The 24,778-nt window shown below is 34.5% G+C and overlaps 1 protein-coding gene across 7 annotated transcripts in view; it reads left to right on the top strand.

Moving 5' to 3' along the window:
• The window catches only part of LRP1B (LDL receptor related protein 1B), a 670,422-nt gene that overhangs the window by 543,364 nt on the left and 102,280 nt on the right, over nt 1–24,778 (top strand). For all 7 annotated transcript variants that reach the window (XM_050339267.1, XM_050339266.1, XM_050339263.1 and 4 more), the window contains 13 exons: nt 605–733; nt 3,364–3,483; nt 4,502–4,615; nt 4,814–4,963; nt 7,988–8,110; nt 9,989–10,108; nt 12,217–12,345; nt 13,288–13,410; nt 16,476–16,616; nt 17,769–17,956; nt 18,706–18,889; nt 20,800–20,885; nt 24,096–24,218. In XM_050339267.1, coding sequence (XP_050195224.1) covers nt 605–733; nt 3,364–3,483; nt 4,502–4,615; nt 4,814–4,963; nt 7,988–8,110; nt 9,989–10,108; nt 12,217–12,345; nt 13,288–13,410; nt 16,476–16,616; nt 17,769–17,956; nt 18,706–18,889; nt 20,800–20,885; nt 24,096–24,218 — 1,730 coding nt within the window. The remainder of the gene's footprint in view (nt 1–604; nt 734–3,363; nt 3,484–4,501; nt 4,616–4,813; nt 4,964–7,987; nt 8,111–9,988; nt 10,109–12,216; nt 12,346–13,287; nt 13,411–16,475; nt 16,617–17,768; nt 17,957–18,705; nt 18,890–20,799; nt 20,886–24,095; nt 24,219–24,778) is intronic.

The following is a 24,778-nucleotide window of genomic DNA, read 5'->3' as shown; positions in this document are numbered from 1 at the left end:
TTTATTTGGCTTGGCTTTTGAATATATCAGACATTGGTTCTTCCTGAATTTGTGCTGCAGTAATTATAGTGGATACAAGAAGGAAACATAACTATTCTTCTGGGGCTATTCTGGATACTTCTCATTTCTCTCAGCTTGGATATTTTGTTTAGAACCATGCACATGAAGCAGATGTATGACCTATCATGAAGTTCATGAACAAATTGTTCTGTGTCAACTTGGTGATAATTTTCAGTTACTTAGCTGAGCCAACAGAAAATCTATATGCAAGAGAAAGCAGAAGTAAAATTTTTAAATGTGAATCTTGTTCTCTTCTATGAAAAATAAGATAAAACATCCCCTAGACGAGAAGCTGAGAACAAAAAATAATAGATGTATATCACTGGGGATTTTTTGTGAATAAAAGGGAATAAGTAAAGTAGATACAAGAGGTTTTCTTAGATGGCTGTATCTTCACCCTTTGATGTAGTGCACTGATGGTGGTAGCTGTGTTATTACAGTGCCACAAAACAGAGCTGAGTTGAGAAACACAGCCAATGTTTTTCTCATTTTCACTGATTGTGAAAGCTTTTAAAAATTACATCTTAATGTGTTCTACTTTCAGCTAAAAATTCTACTTGCAACATTTATTCAGAGTTTGAATGTGGAAATGGTGAATGCATTGATTATCAGCTGACTTGTGATGGCATCGCTCAGTGTAAGGACAAGTCGGATGAGAAACTTTTCTACTGTGGTAAGCATTTCAAGATCTTTCACCTTCACATTGTTATTTTGGTTATATGTGCTTAGACTGGTTCTTCTGTGACTTATCTACTTACTCATACTAATTGCTCACCAAGAAAATGCCAACTCATGCATTAAGAAAGCCTTGACATTATATGGATAGAATTACTTGATTCTGAAAATATTTTTCCTTGCAAACTTCATGTATTAACTGACTTACATTTAATAAAAAGCATCTCAGATGTTCTCATTACTGTCTGTAAAAGAAAAATAAACACAGCTGCTTTTTTAAAGATGAAAATTGAGTACTTTCAGATTTAATATAGCAATTTTGATTTAGTTTTTAATAGTTAATAAGATTTTTTCTGATTGTGAATAGAAAACACCTAAATAGAAATGTTATAAAATATAGAAATGACTGTGTAATAGATATCTTTCCACACAATTTTCTGTTTAAGTTGATAATGTTATTATTCTTCACAACAATCCATCTACATCCTGCAACAATTTAGAAGCAGAGATGTCAACTTTCATAATTTCCTCAAGTGACTAAAACACTGCTGTTCAAATAATTTTCCTTCAGCTCTGAGTCATGTTAGTGAATTCATGTGTCCCGAACATGAAGTTAAACCTCCTTGTTACTTGTGTGCCTGTAACTCTTGGCCTTTATTCTGTTCTGTATATCCATATGACAGACTCGGGATCTCTTCTGCTTCCCATATGAAAAATTTCATGTCATTTCAAGCCCACCTGTTATCTCTACACCTGTCACCTCTCTAGTTTTATGAAAATGTCTCATTTAATTCCTGCAGTTCACCTCAACCATTTTAATAATAAACAGAAAAGTTTTTGGTTTTGTTTTTTTTTTCCCTTGAAAAAATTAACTGATTTTTTTCTGCTTTCATCTTCAGTTTGTGTCTCTTTAGCTTTCAGACTCCTGTGTGATAACTGCTTTGATCATGTCATGTAAAACTAGCAGTGATGTTCCATCAGATCATCTACATGTAGATAACTTAAAAGGTTTAGTTATTTGAATCTGAAAAAAAGATAAGGCATCAGATGAGAAAATAAGAATCTGGAATATGCAAAACAGTGCTAGTTACCAGGGGAAAAGGTCCTTGAATTACAAGTGACAGCTTCAAAGCACTGTATGTGTTGTTATATTTGTATTTATGAAAGCATTATTTGTATTTATGTAAGCATAAAGCCTAGAGATAGGAATTAATTTAAAACAAATGACAAACAAAGGCAAAATACAAAACCTGACACCACCTCCAAAAAAGCCCAAGTAGGTCTATCTTCATATAGATTAATCCTCTTTTTCTCTAGTATTATTTTTAGTCATTTATTTTGCTCACAGTTCAGGGAAGAAAGATTAAGTTTTCATATAGTTTCTTTCTCTTTGTTAGGAGAGGAGAGTAGGTTGAAGGAATAGAGAAACAGTCATTTGGGAACAAATAAGAAAGTTGTAGCTGGTGAGGAATCTTCAAAACACTCCTTCTTGTCATTCCAGAGAAGCAGTCTTATATGTCAGTAGTCTGTTTGAGGTTTACTGAGCTGCAAAAACTATTTTATACTTTATTCTACAATACTTAAAAATATATAAATTCAGGATTATAAATTTAGAAATAGATTAATAAATGAAAGATTTTTTTTTTTTTTTACCCAGAGAATTTATGGATGTCCCATCCCTGGAATTGTTCTAGGCCAGGTTGATCAGGGCTTGAAGCAACCTGGTCTAGTGGAAGGTGTCCCTTGCCCAAGGCAGGGAAGTGAAACCAAATGACCTTTAAGGTCCCTTCCAACCCAGCACATTCCATGATTCTAACATCCAACAAGTTGTTGGATGCCACATAATTTTATGAATGACATTATAATAGTTTGTGATATGAGAGTGTACCTTTTGACTCATTTACATCAACCATACTGAATGTTTTGCTACAGCTTGGAAAAAGCTATATGAGTACGTCATATAGTGTATTGCTTTCTGAATCTGATAAAGTACAGGATGGTGGACTCATTGATTAACTAATGAAGTGAACATTATTATGGTGACATGACTTCTACAATGTTTAGGGCTTTAGTAAATCAACCCTGAGTTTTCAAATATATCAATATGTGTAAACTTTGTACATTCTTCAGTACAGCAGAATGCTGGAAGCATCTGGGTTCAGAAATCCAGAAACTTCTCTGCTAATATTTGTTGTTATTTTACTCTCCATTTATTTCTAATTTGGTTCAGGGCAAATTTGGTGAGGGACTCATTCTACATGATGAAATTACTGGTGCTATATGCAAACACTGTCACAAAAGAAGTGTTTCAAAACAAATGCATTTAAGGCACAAGGGCATTTTATACCACAATATAGTGAAAACTGGAAAATTAGGCTTTCCTTTTTTATTTTTTGGTCATTCATTCTTTCTCATCATACTTTCATTCGTTATTCTTTTTTTGTTTATCAGTCCAAGCTTTTCTGCTGGACAATAAATGAACAGTTTCTTAAGTTTTTCCTGTTGCTTCAAATGCTTTATCAATTAATTTTTTTTTCTTTTTTTCTGGAATGTTTGTTTGGTTCTAATGTAAGCCTGTTTGTATTAGACATAAAGTATCTAAATGAAAATATGTTCTTTACTTTCCAGAAAATAGAGGCTGTCGGAAGGGTTTCAAGCCATGTTCTAATCGTCGCTGCATTTCAAGCAATAAAGTGTGTGATGGTGTAAATGACTGTGGTGACAACTCTGATGAATTTGACTGTAAAGGTAAATGGCAGTTATTTCCAAGGTGATTTTAGAATATTGCTTCATAAATACCCAGTGTTTATGTAAATAGAAGTAGCTAGAAAACACGTGTAATTTAATCGTATTTTGGGATTGATATAAAGAATGATTTTGGTTTACACCTACAGTCTTCTAGAAGGAGACTGGTTTTGGCTATAAAATAAAATATAAATATGTATATATATTATATATAACATTTTACATTATATATATATAAAATTTAAAATACAGGTGCTACTGCTTCTGTGAAGTAATAAATGAGAGAATATCTTTACTGCAGACAGCAGGGTTGCAAGATGGGTGTTTTCTTCTCTGAATCTGCTTTTTCTTTGAAGTAGCAAAGAAAAGTTCTTTGCTTCTCAGATGCGTGGCAATGTCTGTGTCCTTTGCAAGCCTTACTAGAATTGTTCTCCCTTTTGTATCAGAATTGCTTTTTGTTTAGTGTCTTAAAACATGAATATTTATATCTGTGAATCAACCGATGATTAAAGACTAGCTAACAGACAACACAAATCCTTAGCTACAATGCAGGAAGACTGGAGGGGATATTATCCCACAATGTATAGTCTAAAAAGCTATATAGCTGCAGTAACTAGCATTTTGTTTGAAAACACTGGATGGTTTCTAATCATTTCGTTAAATATGGATAGGGAGAAAAGGATACAGGGGAAAAAATGAACCTGGTGTTGCAAGAAAGAAACCTGAGCAATTCATAGATGGTCCTGAAAATGCTGCTTCCTTCCTTACACCGTGATTATCTCAAAATGAGTTGAATTATACAGAAACACTTTTAGGCTAAAACATAAATTGAAAATTAGAAACTTATGAGGTCCTGTAAACTCAAAAGCATATGTCTACTGAATTTTTAGCTATAGAAGGTACAGCATGTTCTGAATGCCTCATTCTAAGAGGTAGAGTGTTTAAACGTGATACATATAATGTGCATCTTAAGAGTCTGTTTAGTATACAAATTTACATCTTTTATGACCATATGTTATAGATTCAACGTGTGCTTCGACAGAATTCCGTTGTGCAGATGGGACTTGCATTGGAAAATCAGCGCAGTGCAACCAGATCATTGATTGTGCAGATGCTTCAGATGAAAAGAACTGCAGTAAGTTTGTGTTTGTGTTTCGCTGCAGCATCTGCTCCATGATTATTCCTTGTTATGTGGCAGTTAATTCATAGTCATTACTGGCTGGGATACCAACACCTGCATGGTCTGTGCAAGCTCAAGATAAACCCAAAAATTAAACTATAAGGCTCTCAGTCTGTGTTAGGTGTGATGCACTAATTTGATGTCTCTTTCCAGATAATACAAACTGTGCTTACTTCTATAAACTTGGAATAAAATCTTCAGGATTTATTAGCTGTAATTCAACTTCCCTTTGTATACTGCCAGAGTGGATATGTGATGGATCTAATGACTGTGGAGATTATACAGATGAACTAAAATGTCCAGGTAACTGTAAAAATAAATAGAACTTTTTTTTGTTTGTTTTTTTGTTTGTTTGGTTTTTTTTGGTTTTTTTTTTAACCAGGGAAGGTGTTTCTAATTGTGTTGCAAAATGTTTATTCAGTCAATACTGATTTATTTATTATGGAGAATAATATAATGCCGAATGCAGTTTATTCACCTTTATTTTGTGTTTCATCAGATGATGCAAATTATTACAAATCAATGCTGCATTTTTCTGAAGAAAACTGCAATGTCTAGCTTTCTATTTCCTCTAGTTTAGGTCTGTCATTTATCATTTTTTATTTAAGTAAAACATGAGTCATTGAAATGTCAAGCTCATCAAGCATCAGCATAATCACTCAGGAACTTTTATTAGCTACTCCTTTAGTGAGTGGCATTTCTTTTCTTGCTGACTATTTTTTACTTTCCCTTTTATTTGGTTGAAGTCCCTGGGATAGACTGCCAGGGTAGAATCCAGGGTTATTGCTTTTGTGATTGTTCTGGTCTTCAGCCAGAAAAATGGGATCATGACCCACTTGAGTCCCAGACACAGGACTAGGGTTATTGCTGTTTATTTAATGTTAACCAATGAATTATTCACAATATTAAATTCTTACCTAATGAAGGATGGCATTTATGTGTTTGCTGTGTTTTTATCCAGAACCCCTCATTTGAGTTTGAGAATATTAAGTCCAAAATCTAAACATACCTGTAAATAAAGAAGTGATAAACTATATTTAGAATGAGAACACTTTAACCAACAGAGGTTTATTGTATCATGTTTGTAGGATTAGACCCATCCTAGGAAATTCTCATCAAATTGAATAGAGTACACTAATAAAGTCTGGGAACATCAAATCTGTATCTCCTCTCCTACACCTCAAACTTTTTATATATGTACATATATATATATATATAAACAAAAAAAATTGGTAGTATTCCTGTTACTTTTGTCTTCCAGAACCACATTCAGTCTTTTAATCTCTAATCTTCTCTAATTTATCTGTATTCCACTTTACACCTGCTCTTGTAGTCCTTCAGTAATATCCTTACTCTTTACTTGCCATGGCAAATGAGCCAGGATATTTTAAAATTCCTGCTTTCAGCATTAAAATATTTTGGTCGTCTCAGCCTGCATCTCTCTTGAATATACTGGACTAGTGTCCTGTATAGCAAATGAAATCTTACTTTTACCTTGTATCAGTGCAAATAACAATGTAATTTTTTGTTTATATTGGTATTCATAATTGGCTTATGATAGAGTGTAATTGTCCTCCTGTGAAATATAACTCTATTTCTTCTAATAATTTGTATTTATTAATATATTTACTAAATAATAAATTTTATTAATTTGTAGAAATACAACTTTTAATTTTATGTTGGTAGATACTCTCTAGTTTTTGCCTAGTAATGAACATAATCTGATTATTTCTATTTATATTTTGGTTTTCTGTGAGATAATACCACTGTGCCACCAGAAGTTTCCATTAGAATTCTCATATGTTGTACCAAATTTAATGAGGAAAATATTACCAGGATCCAGAGAAATCTAGAACTTCATCAGTACTGTCAGTCAACCTGACATTAAAAACTTTCCTCCTTCCTATAAAACAGACTCATGTTAAAATTATAGCTTCCATTCTGATCTTCATATTCTCTAGATTCTTTTAGTTCTGTAGAATTAATGTATGTAACACTTCATTGAGCTCAGAATAGCTTATATTTACTGTATTTCCATAAAAAGAAAGCTTTTCTTTCCCATACCAAAGAGGATTTTGAGGGCTGTGTGCTTCAGCTCCAGTAAACTAATGTTGCATAAGTACACTAATGTGCATTTTATTCCATTTATTTGCATCACTTTTTTTCTGTCTTTCAAATGAGTGCCAAAAAGTTCCATCATTTTAATGTGTGATTAATTGCCTGTATCATACCTCCCTTTACTTGGGAGCAACACCATTCACATTCAACCTACACGTGATTTCCTTTACCATTTCATTCAAAACTGAATGACTTTGGCACATTAAATTTTTGAGTGTTGTTTCTATGATGAAGATTATAACTCCCAGTAGCAGTTTTGTTCAGTGTCCTTGTTCTTACAGAAAATTACTGCAAAAATACTCATTTAGGAGGAGCTAGACAGTCTTTAAGATCTACCAAATCGTCATAGACATCTCATTTCTTTCTTTGTTCTTTTTTTGCTACTAATACAGCTTTAGAAGCCACAAATATGATAACTTTATCTTTCTTTTTAAAAGAAAAGAGGCTGAAAACAAACCTCAGTACATTGAGGGAATAATAAAAACCATGGCAGAGTTTCAGTGGTCTCCAGTGCTTGGAACTCCATCTCCTGGGTTTTCCCAGGACCTTGCTTAAGATTTTGGAAATACGCTGTTATTACACTAATATTTGTGCTTAAATCATGGAAATAAATATATAGAATGTTTTCTTTCCTCACATCTCTTTTCTAAGCATTCATAAAAATAAAATTTTAAATTACTTTCACACTCTATGAAGAACAAAGACAACAGCCTTTGAATTTCTGACAAAGTCTAAATCTCTGGCTCCAATGTCACTGGTATATCTCCTGTTAGTGCATGAATCAGACTTGTAGCTTATCCAGTGATAAAAATACTGCCCCAATTAAGTTATCTTGTAAATTATAGTAGCTAGATCAGAAAGGTAATTCTGTTAGCTGGTGTAAAACATGAAGGAATGTTGGACCTGTCTGACCTCAAAACCTGTAAACTGAACTACTTGCCTCTACAGGCCTTTTGATTTAGTTTGAAACTGTGCTCTGATTCTTCTCTAGAAAAAAAATGAAGTATTTCAGTTCCCTAAACTACTTAACTGTCACTATTTTTTTTTAATTTGTATGAATGCAAATTGTATAAATAGGTTTTGTTTTGTTTTTTTTTTTCATTTTTAGACACAAACACTTTGTCCATTCAGAAGTTTGGCAGAAATGTATTAGGCTCCTAATCATACAAGTAGAGACCATTTTACATTACATTCTTTATTTTATCACAGTTCAAAACAAACCCACATGTGAAGAAAATTATTTTGGTTGTCCTAGTGGAAGATGTATTCTGACCACCTGGCTTTGTGATGGGCAGAAAGACTGTGAGGATGGAGTAGATGAATTGCACTGTGGTGAGCATTTTATCTTTCTTGTGTTTCTGTAATCACTAATGCACTTTGAAAGCAAACAAGTATGCATTTATATCTCAGAGATTGATTGTAGACCTACATAAGAAGATCTTGAATATATTTTCAGATTCAGCTCTAATACTTCATCTTGCCAATACCTTAAATTCCATCTCATGCCAGAATGAAAGCCATTTAATTTCTTTTCCTTAAGGATACATTTATATACAGACTTTTCTATTACTTTAATATTTAACAATTCCACTAATTCTTCAAAACTCCTAATTTTGAAGGAGTTTTACTTCAAAAAATTTCCTTCCTCCTCTTCTATTTTGGACAAGTTCTACTTCTAGAACAGTTTTAGATACAATCAATTTGAATCAGCATGTAGACCCCAATAGGAAACAGCTAAACATAAAAGTAGACATTCCATTACATCAGGGACCATGTCAGTATAATTGTTTAAATTAAGAACAAAAGGAATGTGAATAAAATAAAGCATGAACTGTGAATTGGGTTAAGGGTCTATTGTGGCTCAGATCTATTCAGATTCTTAAATTTTGCCTAATTGAGGAGCAATGCAGGTTGGTTTCACTGATAGTAAGAGCTGATCTTTTATCTTCAATTTGTATGGATTAACTGAATGGATTATTTCTGTAATGAAATTGTAGCAGGACAGTCAAAAGCAGTATGAAACGTTCCTATTCCCTATTTAAATAAAACCTGAAATTTGGGGTTTTTGGTTTGCATTTTTTTTTGTTTGTTTGTTTGTTTTGGTTTGGGTTTTTTATTATTATTTTTATTTTTTTCTTTATTTCTTAACATAACCAAACATTATACTTTACGCTCCTCATGACCCAGTTCCCACTAACATGCTTCCATATTTGGTTTACAGTTTGCATTGTATATATACATCTTATAACTTCAAAATTAGGATCTGCTATGCACTGTGACAATCAGAAAGTTTTGTGTTTACCACATTTGTCAAGTGTACCTTGGTGTTTACATTTCAAGGTTTTATTGCATATGCATCTTTGTATACAATATTGTAAAATGTATTAGCTGATTTTTGTAGACAAGAGGGAAGGGGATTAAGTCAATTCTACTTTCCCTACTGATCACTCTTACCCATTTTAAGATAGTTGTTGCAATAATCTACTTGTAAATTCAAATTGCACTACTTATTTTTTTAATTGTAAATTCTGATTGCATTACCTAAAATCCATTTTATTGTTAACATTACAATTTTTTGTCATTGGTTAAAAAAAAAAATATCCTTAAAGAAGTCTGGGAAATGTTCAAGATCCAAATTTTTCAGAAAATGTCACAAGAATAGCATTGATTTAGAAGAGTTGTGCAATCTGATTCTAAAGGCAGAAAAATGTTATTTTTAATGTATAGAAAAGTGTAAATGGGACAGCAGAATGCAAACACACAGCAGTTTTCTCGTGAGAGAAAATAACATGAAATCTCTTAAAAATGGAGATAAATACTGAAATACCAGGACAAAGTCTGTGTTGAAAAATTTGGACAGTGCCCTGTCTGCCCTACTACCCAAGTAAAACAGTTCACTGTAGTTGTAGAATTTATGTTAAATATACAAACTAGACTTAGTTTTTCAAGTGTTTGCCCTCACGCCACTAGCAAAATGTTTGAAAAATATTAGAAGGTGTTTGGAATGTTTCACTATTTATTTGTTTTTATAAATGTTTTGGTGATGCAAACTCTGAGACAAACTGGTAACGTGTTGAATAGCAAGATTAGGATTGTACTGTGTTTGAGTGTTTTAATACCTGGAAACGGGGGGACAGAAGGGAGCAGTATTAAAATTCCCAAGCTGTGCTAGCAAATGCAGGGAATGCAGTAATGTTGTGTCATTCCTAGATTCGTCCTGCTCATGGAATCAATTTGCTTGCTCTGCAAACAAGTGCATCTCTAAGCAGTGGACGTGTGATGGTGAGGATGACTGTGGAGATGGTTTAGATGAAAGTGATGCTATTTGTGGTGAGTAGGATAATTTTAGGTCTGCATTGTGTCAGGTCATGCATAATGAGAGAGATGATGTGTTTCAAGAAGATGGTGGAAAGAGGACAAGAACAGCATCTCCAAAGAGTGTTTGCTTTAAGGGTAGAATATGAGAGGATCTCCTCCTTCAGACCCCTCCAATTAGCTGATAGTCCTTTTTATGGGGACTGTATGATTTGTGTGTGCTCTGTCAGTAAAGATATGAATAACACACCAGTGTGGGTAAAAGCACAACAAAACCTTTCTCCAGTTCCCACCCTTGAGGTAAAATCCCTGTTTGAGTTACACATTTCAGTGGTACATGCTTGAAGACTCTAAAGATGTGTGTATTTTTTCCTCCAACACCATATAAAAATAAAATTCCTCTAAAATTCCCAAAGCCTTCAAGGTGTATAAGGATTAGAAAATTTTGTTTTCATTCTGGGGCTCGATGGACTGGAAAAGTGTTAGTGAATTCTTCTCAAAAGAAAATCACATTGCGTCAAGTCATACTGTCACAATTTCGTGATATTTATACATCGGTTCCATTGTTAACTATACTGTATTTTGAGATTTGACTTTTAAATATTTGTTTCTTTTCAGAAATTCTCTATAAGTTTCATTCAACAAAGAGTATTTTATTCTGTATTTCATGTGTGGTACCACAGTGTTGAAAGTGTTAAGCAGACAGAGAAGAAATTACATCAGCTTATGTCCAGATTTGTGGTGGCTTAATCAAACAGATGTAGAAATGTCATCAAATGAAAAGGATGGAGGTGGAACTTATACTGGTTTTATATGGCAAAATGCTAATTAGTGCACTGATTTCAAACTGACATCCATCTACAATACAGTTTTCATGGTATTCAGGTCTTGCTAAGAAGACAAGCACCTCATCTGAGAATAATATAGAACAGTGTGAAACCCTAAGAGACATGAGGACCTGAAGCTTAGTAGGAATAGAAAAATGGAGATGAAAACAAATACCAGCAAATTGCAAAGTGTCACTATAAGATGGCATGTTTTTTTCTTTTAAGGTTGTTCAGAATTAACTACTTTTGATATCTTGACTTTCAACAAGCACATTGTAGATCTCTTGTTAGAACAAAGCTCACCAATAAAATTGTAGACCATCTCTCAAAGAGGGGAAGATCTCCACCAGTTATGAGGAGGGGAGAGTTAAGGCTGCATTTTTCCTTAGGAACGGGAGATGGACTTGAACTGCAAGAGGATAAGAGAGATCATGACTTCAGATTTTTCAGTCTTAAAAATCAGTATTTGTTTAACATGAAGTTTAATTCCAGAAGTATCAAAAAATGAGTGGTATAAGTAACCAAAAGTTGCCAGTTTTGAATAAATAGGACAGGAAAATTATTTTTTAATATTTTATTATTTTATTAATTTCTAATTAAAATTAGTAGAAAATGCATTGTCTATTTTTTAGTGAAACATATATAACTTATCTAAGAGAATACATTAAGTGATAGATTGTGCAAAAATTTACTTCCAAACACACAGTAAAATTAATCCTTAGATATAATATTATCTGGAGAATAGCCCATTTAAAAAAAAAAAAAAAAGGCTAGTCAAGTCAAGTAAAAATATGTGGTTATTTGAATTACAACTGTCAGATATCTTTTACTCCCACTACTTTTGTACTTGGTCCACATTGTTCTCTGCTATGTGGGACCGACTCATGAAAATTTTGAATACCTTTAGGCTCCTGTAATAGTCTGATGATTCAAGGATTCTGTGGTTTACAAGATTGGTTCCTTTGTTTAGTCAGTCCAAACATGCAGTCAAACACACAGACCAAAGCTGGTTTGAAAAGTTGCTCTGCTGGATAGTTTTCATGAAGTGTGGGAAATTAAATTTCCTTTCAGATTACTAAGAGACTGAATAAATGGAAAGAGTGAAAGAAATAGGATATTGTCAAAATTTTACTGTAAGACTTAGTCAGTACATTTGTCATAATGTGCAGAACAAGTTTTACTTTAACATAAACCCCTGTATTTGATTATTATCCATTACCATAGAAACCTCAGGACATTCCAGCTCAGGATATTCCATGATTCTATGTTTAAGACTCCCACCTCATGTTTTTCCAGGCTCAGTGACCTGTGCAGCAGACACTTTCAGCTGCCTGGGCTCCCACGCCTGTGTTCCCCGGCACTGGCTTTGTGATGGTGAGAGAGACTGTCCCAATGGAAGTGATGAGCTGTCCACAGCAGGCTGTGGTATGTCTGCATGTTAAAAAACTTATTTGTTTCCTTGGTCCTTTTGCCTTTATAATATCCAGATGCTGTTTGTTCCTGTAGTATTGAACCCTTTTACTGCCAAGATTGCTGCTAAAGATTGATGGCCCAGATGTGAGCACACATACCAGAATCCTTCAGTGTTTTAATCAGCCTGACACCGTCAGGCTCTCTTGATATAGACTGAGGCACAGCAGCTGAAGATCAGTATGTTTGTCACGTCACAGACATTATGCAGCGTGTTTCCTAATGAAAATTAGCACATTATTGACTATGCAGTTTTATTGCTCTTCCTGAAGAAAATGCTGCTGCTCCTGTCAGGGAGGTTGTGCATCAAGAAGGGAGATGCAGTTCTGTCTTCAATTTATTCTGGCTAATTGTTCAGATCTTGACAACTGCTGCCCTACAAACTATTACTTCTAGTCTTCTTAGATACGTTTCTATTAGAAGTGTCAGGAGTTCAGTAAGAGTTTCATTGAGGTTTGTTTGTTTTGTTTGTTGGTTTTTTTTTTAAATTAAATTATAAAGATGGTATAGAAATATGTTCTATATATTTGGAGTGCTTATGGACTTCAAAGAGCATTTGTTAAGGAGCAGAGTAACATAGGAAGGACATCTCTACTTCCCAAATATTCTTTTCCTCAAAAGCAGACCTTAGGCTAGTTGTAGACAGCATCAACTTCTGAAACCTTTCTGTTTTGGATTACAGGAGATTTTAGCTATCCTTACTCCAGCTCTCTGTGGTAATGAGTAGCTTTTTCTGCTATTGAATTGTGTGATGCTTTTTATGACTAAACAGTTACAGTTATTTCCATTGAATCCACTCAAACTAACTACTTCTCATTTCATCTCTGTGTAAGAACATTGGCTGTATATCTTATTGTTCTCAATTTCATTTATTTTTATGTACTGTATTTTCCTTAGCTCCTAATAACACTTGTGACGAGAATGCTTTCATGTGCCATAACAAAGTCTGCATTCCCAAACAGTTTGTTTGTGACCATGATGATGACTGTGGAGATGGATCAGATGAATCTCTGGAATGTGGCAAGTATAACAAAAATAGAGTAAATACAAAAATTTCAGACTTTTAACTGTAAGGCATTTTTCAGGGTCTGTTGTTTTAAGTAACTAATTGAAAAGGAAAGGTCTTCTTTTTTTATTTGTTTTATTTTTAAGGTGTGCATTAATAGAGCTTAATATTTACTTGGATCTGGAGCAACGGTGGCAAATTATTTCCCATAGTGTCTTACAGTTGATTGTCAATAACATTTAACAGACTTTAAAAATGTACTTTCTAGAATTTCTTGCTTATTATGTATATCTTTTTTAATATTTTTTATCTATATCTCTATATGTGTTTTTTTCTATTAAATAAAAAACATGTCATGATTATCACTGCAGTTTAAAGGATATCAACTAAAACCATAGATGAATGTTTGATTTTCACCATTCACATGAATTTGAGGGTTCTTAGATACTATGTGAATATCTATATAGTATATATCTGTGCCATACTCAGAAATATGAATCTATAGAAACAATATTTATGGAAAATATAGAGCAAATGTGCCCTCAAAAAAGACACGTTATTGGGTTTTGGTTTGGGTTTTTTTTTAATCATGGATGATTTTGTGCCATAAAATCTGTGTTGGTTATTTGCTGTTATATGTGCTCCAGAAATGAGAACCACAGCAGAAAACAGCTGGGTACGTGTTTTAGATGTTTCTGTTGTACACACCACCCTGTAGAGTGTATGTGCATGAATGATGAGAGTAGACAGCCAAAGACTGTAAGAAAAAGCATTCTTGATGTTTACATTTAGTGAAATTCATCATGAGTTGAACATGTAATGGAACATTTTAGGAACAAAATATAATGTAGAAAGTGCTGTTTTATTTGTTGGTCATATAAAAATCACAGAATCCCAGAATATGCTGTGTTGGAAGGGACCCACAAGCATCATCAAGTCCAACTCTTTGCCCTACCCAGGCACATCCCCAAGAGTCACACCCTGTGCCTGAGAGTATTGTCCAAACACTCCTCGAGCACTGTCAACCTTGGTGCTGTGCCCACTGCCCTGGGGAGCCTGTTCTGTGCCCAACCACCCTCTGGGGGAAGAATCTCTTCCTAATATCCAACCTAAACCTCCCCTGACACAACTTCAGGCCGTTCCCTGGGTCCTGTCCCCACAGAGCAGAGCTCAGTGCCTCCCCCTCCTCTTCCCCTCACGAGGAAGTTGTAGCTGCAGTGACATCTCCCCTCAGTGTCCTCTTCTCCAGCTGAACAGCCCAAGTGCCCTCAACCTCTCCTCACACAGCTTCCCCTCAGGGTCCTTCACCATCTTCGTTGCCTTCATTTGGATGCTCTCCAATAACTCCTCAAGAGCAGAAGGGAGGCAGGGTGAAGTGAAATCCTGAAATTCATCTAGTGTGGGTATTTGTTTCTCACTACCAGCTGTTTCATTCTGCTCTGCTCTTGCTCGTGTAGACATCTGGAGTCTTGAAGAAGGAAGGGATCAAACAGGCCTTTCCCGGCAAACTCCATTTGCTTCTCTCTTATGTAAAACTACAGGGTGTTTCGAAAGGAGCAGTTTGTGATGGTAGGGGTAGGGGTAAACTGCTTAGTTCATGGAGTTTAAACCAAATCAGGACTAAAGCAGGTTATTGATTTATTAATTACAGTGATTTTCTAGATTCTTTTGCCAGAAAAAGGCTATGAGAGCAGATCCACACAGTAACAAAATTGTAAATTATTTCCCCTGTTAGTAATAGTTTATGTGTGCCAGAACCCAGTATAGAAAGTGACTCATTATGGGTTTTTTCATCTATTATCACGATATCTATATTTATCATAATAATATTTCTGATCCAATATTCCTTGGAAAGCAGTCTTCAATAGCTAAATAACTATTTAGAACTAAATAGTCACAAACTTTGGAAATACATGGTTTGGGATTTTTTATGTTGGGGGTTTTTTTAATAATCAGTTGCTGGAGTATTTAATTTATTTTCTGTAGCATCACATACATGCACGAAAAGTATACATACCACTTAACATACTGACAAATAAATAGTGTTATTTTGTCAGACCTTTGGAAAGAGAAGGAAGGAGAAAACAGCAACAGAAGCAAAAGATGTACAAATTCCTGATCTAATTGTAGTATGGACCTGTCCTCAGGCACTTACTCTATTTAATTTCTACTGGGTAAACTGAAATCTGCAGCAATGTTTGTTACGTGCTGCGCTGCTTCAATGCAATTTTCTGTTAGCTGGTAATCGAATACACACCTTAGTGTGGGACTAATAAGGTAAACTCATTATACCCTAATTTTAGGAAAGGGTTCCATTCTTTTATGAGAAAGGGAACTACTTGTAGAGAGTAGGAGTCAAATTCCAAAACACACTTCTAAACCTGTTGTCAAGGATATAAAAATGAACCACCTAATTAAATAAACTTGTGATTTCTGATTTGACTGCAAACTAGGTAGCCTGATCACAGCTCTGTTAGATTGTAGAGCTAGACCTTTTCCATCTTGATAGCTGAACAACCTAGGTACTCTCCAGCAGCAGAGTTGGCATGAAATTTGGTTTGAAATGTATTACTAAAGTCTGAATTAATGGCATATATTTAAAAATCTAGGTTTTGTTGTTGTTTGGTTGGTTTTTTTCTTCATTTGTATCATTGAAAGGCATATCTCTTGTTTTTCTTTTCTACAGTATTATTCAGCAATAGTATAAAAATGGGACTGGTGATTGAAGCAATCAGTTATTTTATTTTTTTAAAAATTACAGTCATTTTAATTCTTGAAAAATTCTTTTGACTCCATTGTATAAACCTGTATTTTTAATGAAATCCTAGTAACTAACAAAAAAATAGCAATAACTCAATCTTACTATTCATATGTTTCTGTGTATTGTATCCTGACTATACAGTGCATAAGAGACATTTGATTTTCCTCTCTGTTGGTAGGCACTTTTTAATGAGCATGTAGTGTTTTATATGTCTTTATGGAGCAAAAGATACTTTTATTTACATTGCCTCGAAACATGTAGAATTTTATGTTGACACTGTGAAAGAAAATATGAAGTCACTGGTTGCTGTATTTCCAGGATATCGTCACTGTCGTCCTGGAGAGTTCACCTGTGCTGATGGAAGATGCCTGTTAAATTCCCAGTGGCAATGTGATGGGGATTTTGACTGCCCAGACCATTCTGATGAAGCACCTCTCAACATCAAATGCAAAAGTTCAGGTTTGTATTTGATTTTTTTCGATGACACATGTGTCACCTTGCTTTTTGGAGAGCAGTGGTTTAGGGTTGTAGTTCAGCAAGTGTAAAACCCCGCAGCTTAAATCTGCAGTGCTTTCATGGTGATATTCCTTATATCTTGCAAGGAGAATGTTTTCTGAGCATCCAAAACCTCAGTCCACAAAGTTTAAGCCACAATTTCCTATGGCATAAGATGGCAGAAACTTCCTTAATATATAAATCCTGTTAATACTAAAATAAGATTATATTAATGTAATAATTGCCACATTTTCTGTCTTGCTCTGAAAATGTTTGCTGTGTTTAGGATATTTATCACACAGAAGCAGATCATATAAAAGGGGTTGTAAAGTTTCTCTCACTATAAATAATAAACACTAGTTCAATTTTATTACTGAATTATTGACCAAATACAATTGGTTTTATAGATATTTTCCACTCGCATTAATAAACTGGCCAAGGCCTGAGTGGTTTTTGAGAGGGAAATTAGTCTTGGTCTGCACATGTTATTCTCTTTGGTGGCTTTTTCAAAGACCAATTCTTCTGTCTATGCCTTAGGATTTTATTGCACTTTATCCAGGTCCTTTCCATCAGTTTTGATGGAAAACACTAATTTACTTTGAGGTAAGGCAAGCATACCTGTTTTATATGTAAGTGTTCTAATTGTGATTTGAAGGATCTGAATGTAGCTGAAATGATGAATTCAAGTTTTTCCAAACAGGGAAAAAACATATATACATATCATTAGACAAGAAATGAATCAGAATTCAGTCAGTCATGTTACTAAACACCTCAGCATCCACAGGGGAGAGAAGCCATGCCTTTTAACCTTTGTAAACTGTAGAGCTGTATTTTGTGCCAAGATAATGTAGAGGATTCTCTGTTATGTGAAAACACATATGTAGGAGGGAGCAGTAAGTTAAAGTCTTCACACTTTTTCCAGAAGAGGAATAACCTTTAAAGGCAATGAAAAATGAAAAGATATTATAACGTTATCAATAATTAATAAATATTCAAATTTTGCACAATTATTTCATCTCACATGCACACATAGAAACAGATCCATGAGAAAATTAATTCCAGATACTAATAGATGACACCAAGTTGTTGCTCTCTTTTTTTTTGTTTGTTTTCCAGAGCAGTCATGTAACAGCTCTTCTTTTATGTGCAAAAATGGCAAGTGCATTCCTCAAAGTGATGTTTGTGATAACAAAGAGGATTGTAGTGATGGGTCTGATGAGAAAAGCTGCCACATTAATGAATGCCTCAGTAAGAAAGTTAGTGGCTGTTCGCAGGATTGTCAGGATCTTCCTGTCGGATACAAGGTGAATAATTACAAAATGTGGTGTAATGTAATGCAAGTTTTTAGTTCTTAAATGTTTAACTACTGTGTGATTATAATAAAGCTCCACTGTGTGGTAATTCATTGTGAAAAAAGTAGCTTACCTACCATAATAAGAGCATTCAAATTTTTGTTTCCTGTAAGGAAACAATTGTCAATGATATCTAAGAAATGGTGCAATACATAATTTAAACCTATGGAAAAGATCATGCAGTGCTTTAAATACAACAAAACATACTGATATATATACAGAGCACTGAAAATCAGGTGTAAAAAAGGAAAATATGTAACAGTGAACAGCAGGAATAGTGATTTTCTCCACTTTTTTACAGGTCCTTATTAATTACAGAAATATTTAAACAAAGTAAAATCACCTTAGAAACAGTATAAAACTGTTGGTTTCCTGCATGTAAGTGTGTTTTCTGGGATCTTTGCCCACTGAAAACTAAATAAAATCTGTTCAACATGGCTTAACTCTAAAAATATTTAAACCTCTGAAACTGTGTCCTAGGCAGGAGGCCATAGACAAGAGAGCTCAGGATACAGAGATTACAGGAGGGAACATGTAAATTCCCTGTAAACTATATAAGCAACAATGTAATTAAGATGTTACGTGGAAAAATGAGATCCATAAAAAGTTTATGATGCTAACATATTCAGTGGAAAGTACACAAGATGATAAACAGAATCAATGAGAAATTAAAAATGAATGTGTTTGGTTTCCTTTCCCAGTGCAAATGCTGGCCTGGATTCCTCCTGAAGGATGATGGCAAAACTTGTGTAGATATTGATGAATGTTCATCTGGATTTCCCTGTAGCCAGCAGTGCATCAATACATATGGAACCTACAAATGCTTGTGTGCAGAAGGGTATGAAATACAGCCTGATAACCTCAATGGATGCAAATCCCTTTCAGGTATTACTATTTATTTTTTTTTTTATAATCCACTGCTGTATCCAAAATAATTTGTGAAAAACCTTAGCCCCAAGGTCTGTGTTACCTTTCTCTGCAAGATAAACAAAGCTACTTTGAGTCTCCTACTTCTTCAATATAAAATAGGAATGTGATTCCATATCTGACTGTGATAAGTTATATTTTTAGTATGTATTGTTCTCAGATCATTTGTAGTAAATAGATACAGTGGATCATGAAAGTTTGAATTAATAACTTTATTAGAAAAAGTATTAGGGAAGTTAAAATGCATCATTTAGTTCTGCTTCTGAGTCACACGAAAACAGTAGGATTATAAGTGTTTAAAAGATTTCTGGTTTCTTAAGAGTATTAAAACGTATGTCAAACTTCATGTGAAAAGAAGAAGGAAAAGTAATAGAAAATGCAAACTCTATTATTCTTATAGCATATGAATTCCTTCAGTCTTATATGTATTACACAGTGAAATTCAAGATATGGAAGAGCATGGGTTATTTCCTCACCCCTCTGATGTTATTTTTATGTGCCTCGGTGAGTGGGATTGGCTGGATCGGTGAAAGGAAAACCAAAATATCAACAAGAAAGGAACAGAAACCCATTGCTGGGTTCTACTGGGTTTCCTTCACAGCCCAGGCAATCTTTTTTTTTCTTTTCTAAATGACAAGAAGGCTGGAACCTCTGTCTGCCTCATAATCCAGTTCCAGGTGCTTCCCTGAGTAAGCTGAGGAAACACAGGAGAGGGCAGAAATTCCACAGCTGGTTTTTTTTTTTTTTTTGGTTCTGTTCCATCTTGCAAGCCACCTGTACATTTAGAAGCCACAGATCACTCAGATGAGAAGGGAAGCTGAGGCACATCATGGAAGTGGTTTTTTGGAGTGGTTAATACGTCAAATTGGAGAAGTGACCATGACAAAGCTGTGAGTGCTCTGCAAGGATGGCTCTTCTGCAAGGAGATGCCAACATGGGCATGTTTGGCCTAAGGCTGGATATTTTGCCCAAATTGCCTTTACACCAGAGCAGAGCACTGCAGCCATTCTCCACATACCACCAGCAGTAGCAGTCAGGGCTGAGGATGGTGCCTCGAGTCATTTATATCTTAAAAGTTGAGCATAAAATGCAAATATGTTCAGTACAAAAGCAGAATAGGCTGGGCAACACATTACATTCTAGAATGTATGAACAGTAGATATAAGGCCTTTAATGCATTTTAACTTATCATTGGTAGTATTTTTTTATAAATTTTAGTTGAGGTCTCTCTTAATAGAGCTAAAATAAAGACAGCTTTAAAAAATATATTATTTTTACTGTTATGTATGTCAGTGTGAGAGACATTTCAAAGTGTTGGCATGAATGAGTATCTGAAGGTAATTTTCTTATAAATTAGAAATCCAGGGTTTAAAAAGTCAAATCTAGCTTCAGTTCAGAATCAGAGAATCAAAGTTTCTACAAATAACTGTTTCTTTATCACCAGACTGTTCAGAGTATTGAAATCTCAAAAAACAATGGTCAAAACACACTTAGTTTGCAACTGAACAATTAATCTTAGTGATAATTTAAAAGTGAATGTTGAGAATAAAACATATGGAATAAAATATATTTCAAATTTAATCTCTGACATTAAATTAGGATAAAATACAGTATGGTTCCCATATTGAAAAGGCAAAAGAATTAAATTACATGGAAAGATATACTAATTGATTGCTTTGTTCATTTTTATACTGCATCATTGATCTTTCTTGGAACATTTGAATGTTTTAAATATTTCTTTCATCCATAACATTGATCAGAGCATGTAACATTTATTTTTCAAATCATCTGTATTTCAGCATTGTATTCCTGATTTTCCATAAATTAACGTAAAGCTAGTCTAATATATTCTTTCTCCCGGGGTTTAGATGAGGAACCTTTCTTAATTCTGGCTGATCATCATGAAATAAGAAAAATTAGCACTGATGGATCCAACTACACTTTGTTGAAACAGGTATAATCATAGTACCATGCTCTAAGTTTAACTCAATACTTTTATTTTCTAAAGTGTGCAACTGACAGAAACATCATCCTACAATTGGCGTTGTGAGCACCACAGAACAACTGCAGTATCTTCAGAGTTATTGTAATACTTTAAATTGATTATTTTGTCTGAATTTGACAAGATTAAAGCTCAGGCAGTTGTTTCCTCAGTCATTCTGATGTACTAAAAAATTATGTTATTTGTGATCCTCATTCATCCCAATGTGTTTTGCTCAAATTGTAAATTCCAGTATAAAAAACCCGAACAAAACAACAAAAAACTATTTGGCCATGTATTATTTGGGCTGCTTACTGTCACAATCTATTTTTTAGACAGACAATCCCAATATTTATGTTATGGCAATACATGAACTTCTATCTTTGGCTAAATCTATTTTTTAAAGTAATTAAATTATTATAACAGGCAAAAAAATGTGAAAAAAGAGCAAAAATAAAATGTCACCCAATAAATACAGAGCTGACATTTTTAGCACTTTCTGCTCTCCTTCTGTGCTTCACCTAAGTGTAGTTACTTACCACAGATTAGATGTCCAAAATATGTTTTAATAAAAATATATATTTCCTTGAATAATATTCAATCGATTGTAGTAAGACTAAGAAATTATTTAGTACCTGTTAATATAATTAGGCTCTTTGTGACTTCTTGTGTCAATAAGCTGTGCATCTTAATGTCACAAGAGAGGTGCTTAGGTCTTCACAACAGTAATTATGAAATTAACCATCTTGCATTAAACATTGGCTTTATTTAAGCATAGAAAATGTTATGTTAAAGTCTGTCTGTTCTTCTGAAATCCTTCTGGCTCCCTCTCATTTCCATCTCACTGCCTCTCCCCTCTTTTGCTGGTGTATCTGTTAATGGAAGCCTGTGTAAAGAGGGGAACAACAGTAAATTTTCTTGATGGTTGGTGCTGACAGATTGTCTCAGGGCATCATGAGTCTTCAATTTAATGGACTCCTCTTCAGTGCATTAGAGACCACGTAGCTCCAGCCACTGAAGAAAATCTATGTTTTCCATATCACATTAATTCACTGGTCTGATAAATACCTCTGCTATTGAACCTACCTGGCCTTTGCTCCTACAAATACAGCGTTTGATTTGAAAGCCGAAGAGGAGCTATTCCAACAGAACCACACAGGGGGTATCTCCCTCAGCAGGGCATCTTTGTGTCCTTATGATGGATTGGCTCTTTCCTGGACATCCCCCAGATGATGGAAAATACCAGAGTGGCTCTGGCAGAGGTGCAAACCCACCCTTCTTTTTGTGTATTTGGTCTGTGCTTTGCCATTCTAACAGTTTTTCATACAAACTCAGAGTAAAGAAGCTGAAAGCAGGAGCTGGTTCAGTCTTCTCTGAGTTATGTGCCAGCTTTTTATCTCTATTTTCTTTTTTTTTTTTTTCAAATATACATAAACAGTACAACTGTTTGAATTGTGTCTCATGTATGTTCTTTGCTTTCCATTTCCTTCACTCCTAGTCATCAAAATTCTTAGGGTTTCCATAGGCAGAGTAGATAATCTTCCTCCTCATTACTTGGGGTTTTTATCTCTCTTTTTTTAATTGGGGCACGAAGGGAACACAAATCACAGCCTGTGCTGTGTGTAACAGAAACAAAAACACAGGTTTAAGATGAGAGACTAATGCAGCTGATGTCATTTGAGATCTTCCCTATTCCTTCTAAAAAGCAGATTGCACGTGACATGACAAAGAATTATGTTAGAAGGACTTAAGTGACATCTCAGAAAGAGGAGATGATGTCTGGAAAGAGAACTCTATTACAGATGTACAGAAATATTTTACCTGCAGTTGATGTTCTGATAAATATTGAAACTAAACTAACCCAAAATAAAACACTTGAAACCAAAGATGTGCCAGCAGTAAATTCTTTTAATTAGTCTGGATCCTTAGGAAACTTTTACAGTGTTGTAGAATATATAGATATAAGGCAAATTTTTCAAAAATTGCTGACTTTCATTCCTAGAATGTCACAGAATTGTATTAAATAGTATTTGCATTCAATAGTGTTTTGTATTCATTCACCTGTTGTCTCCTTGGTAAAGAATTTGGGGTGGGGGTTTCTCTATAGATAAAATTATACCAATAGTAAACGAGACAGGAAAAGTGTTTTGCAGCACAGTTATGACTGACAGAGCTGCAGCTGGTTTTGATAAAAGACTACATACCCATGGATATGGGATTCTTAAAAATGAGTGGTCCTCCAACCCTATATTGTTTCAGGATTACTCTAGTGATGATTCATGCAGCCTAATTGCTCTTTTTCTCTACATTTTGATCAAGAGATAGATTTACAGTTATCACACAGTGGTAGATGGCAGATAAGCCATGTATCAAGTTTCTATGCAATTAAATATTGTTCTTAGTTGTTTATTTTAGAGCTGGCTGGTCCAGCACATCCCCGTTACCTCCATGAGGGAGGTTGCTGATCCACCTGAGAGTAGAATGTCACGGGGCTGATAAGGGAGTTGATTAACTGATATTATGGTTTTAAAAGGACTACAAACAGCTTCTGTTCTTTTTGCCGCTGCTGCTCCATATTTCATCGATAACAACGTCTTGGTATATTAAGAATAATTGTAATTTCACTACATATCAGGATGTTAAGCAGGTTATGGGGCAGATAAGGAAATAAGAGCCCTCCTCTGACTGCAACCCCCTTCTTTCTTATCTGCCATTTGTGATGAATAGCCATTATTATATGATTGCTCTTTCCAACCTGTTTGAGTAAGGAGCAGCTCAGATATGATCACCACTCTTTCTTAAAATGTATTGATGTTGTAATTGAAGCCATAGGAGACTCCCAGATGCCTGCTGGATCTCTGGCTTTCACACTGTATGTTTATACTACCTCTGTGTCTGTGTGTATATAACAATATAGGGTTGGAGGACTGAGCCTCATACATCATCTGCATTTTTGAAGTGAGACAGTTCTTTGTCACCATGTATTTCTGTTTCAACGTTTATTTTATGCTGATTGTTTACAAGTAATACATAGAAAAACAAGATAATTGCTTCACAAATACACAGTCAGTAAAATAAAGCTTTTGGAATATTAAATGCAATCGTATATTTTATTCTAAATGTTATCCAGCAGTTTATATTCAAACATTTGAATAAATGTACTTTTTTTTTCACTGTTTTCAGGGGCTGAACAATGTGATTGCAGTAGACTTTGATTATAGAGAAGAGTTCATCTATTGGATTGATTCCAGCAGACCAAATGGCAGTCGCATAAACAGAATGTCTTTAAATGGAAGTGACATCAAGGTAATTGGGGATTAATAATGTCACTACTGGAATTAATTTTTGTGAGTATTTTGGGAAATGTTCCTTCATGTTTTTAACCCAGATTGTGAGGCTTTGGTATATAAATACAAACACAGCAGGAGTTAGCAAGTCCTAGTAAAATGTAATTGCATTTATATCTTATTTGAAGCAACAATAAGGGCAAAGAGAAGTGTATTTAGGAACTAAATTCCTTATGACTTATTTGACAGTTGACTGAATTGGCAGTTCCATGTGGTTTACAGGATGCCAAATTAAAAAGAGCTATAAATAGGTGTAAGCTGTGTAAATACGCTGGTGTATTATTTCTTGGAAATTTTTTCATGGTCTTTAGGGTTTTTTTGTCTTACCTCCACTACACTGACAATGAAAACAACTCCATGTCTTTGCTGTGAATAATCCAGGGTAAAACTGCACCCCCCCTTTCTGCACAACCTATCTGTTCTGCCTCTGTAGTGGATTAAGTTCACAAATCCACTGTTAAGCACATTTGTTGACTTATGTGAACGTTTTTTCCAGCACTGGTGATAAGCAGTAAGGAA

This window comes from Myiozetetes cayanensis, unplaced genomic scaffold (genome assembly GCF_022539395.1).
Source record: "Myiozetetes cayanensis isolate MyiCay16 unplaced genomic scaffold, myiCay2020 scf9, whole genome shotgun sequence".
NCBI lineage: Eukaryota > Metazoa > Chordata > Aves > Passeriformes > Tyrannidae > Myiozetetes > Myiozetetes cayanensis.
This window is presented reverse-complemented; position numbering and strand designations above follow the sequence as displayed.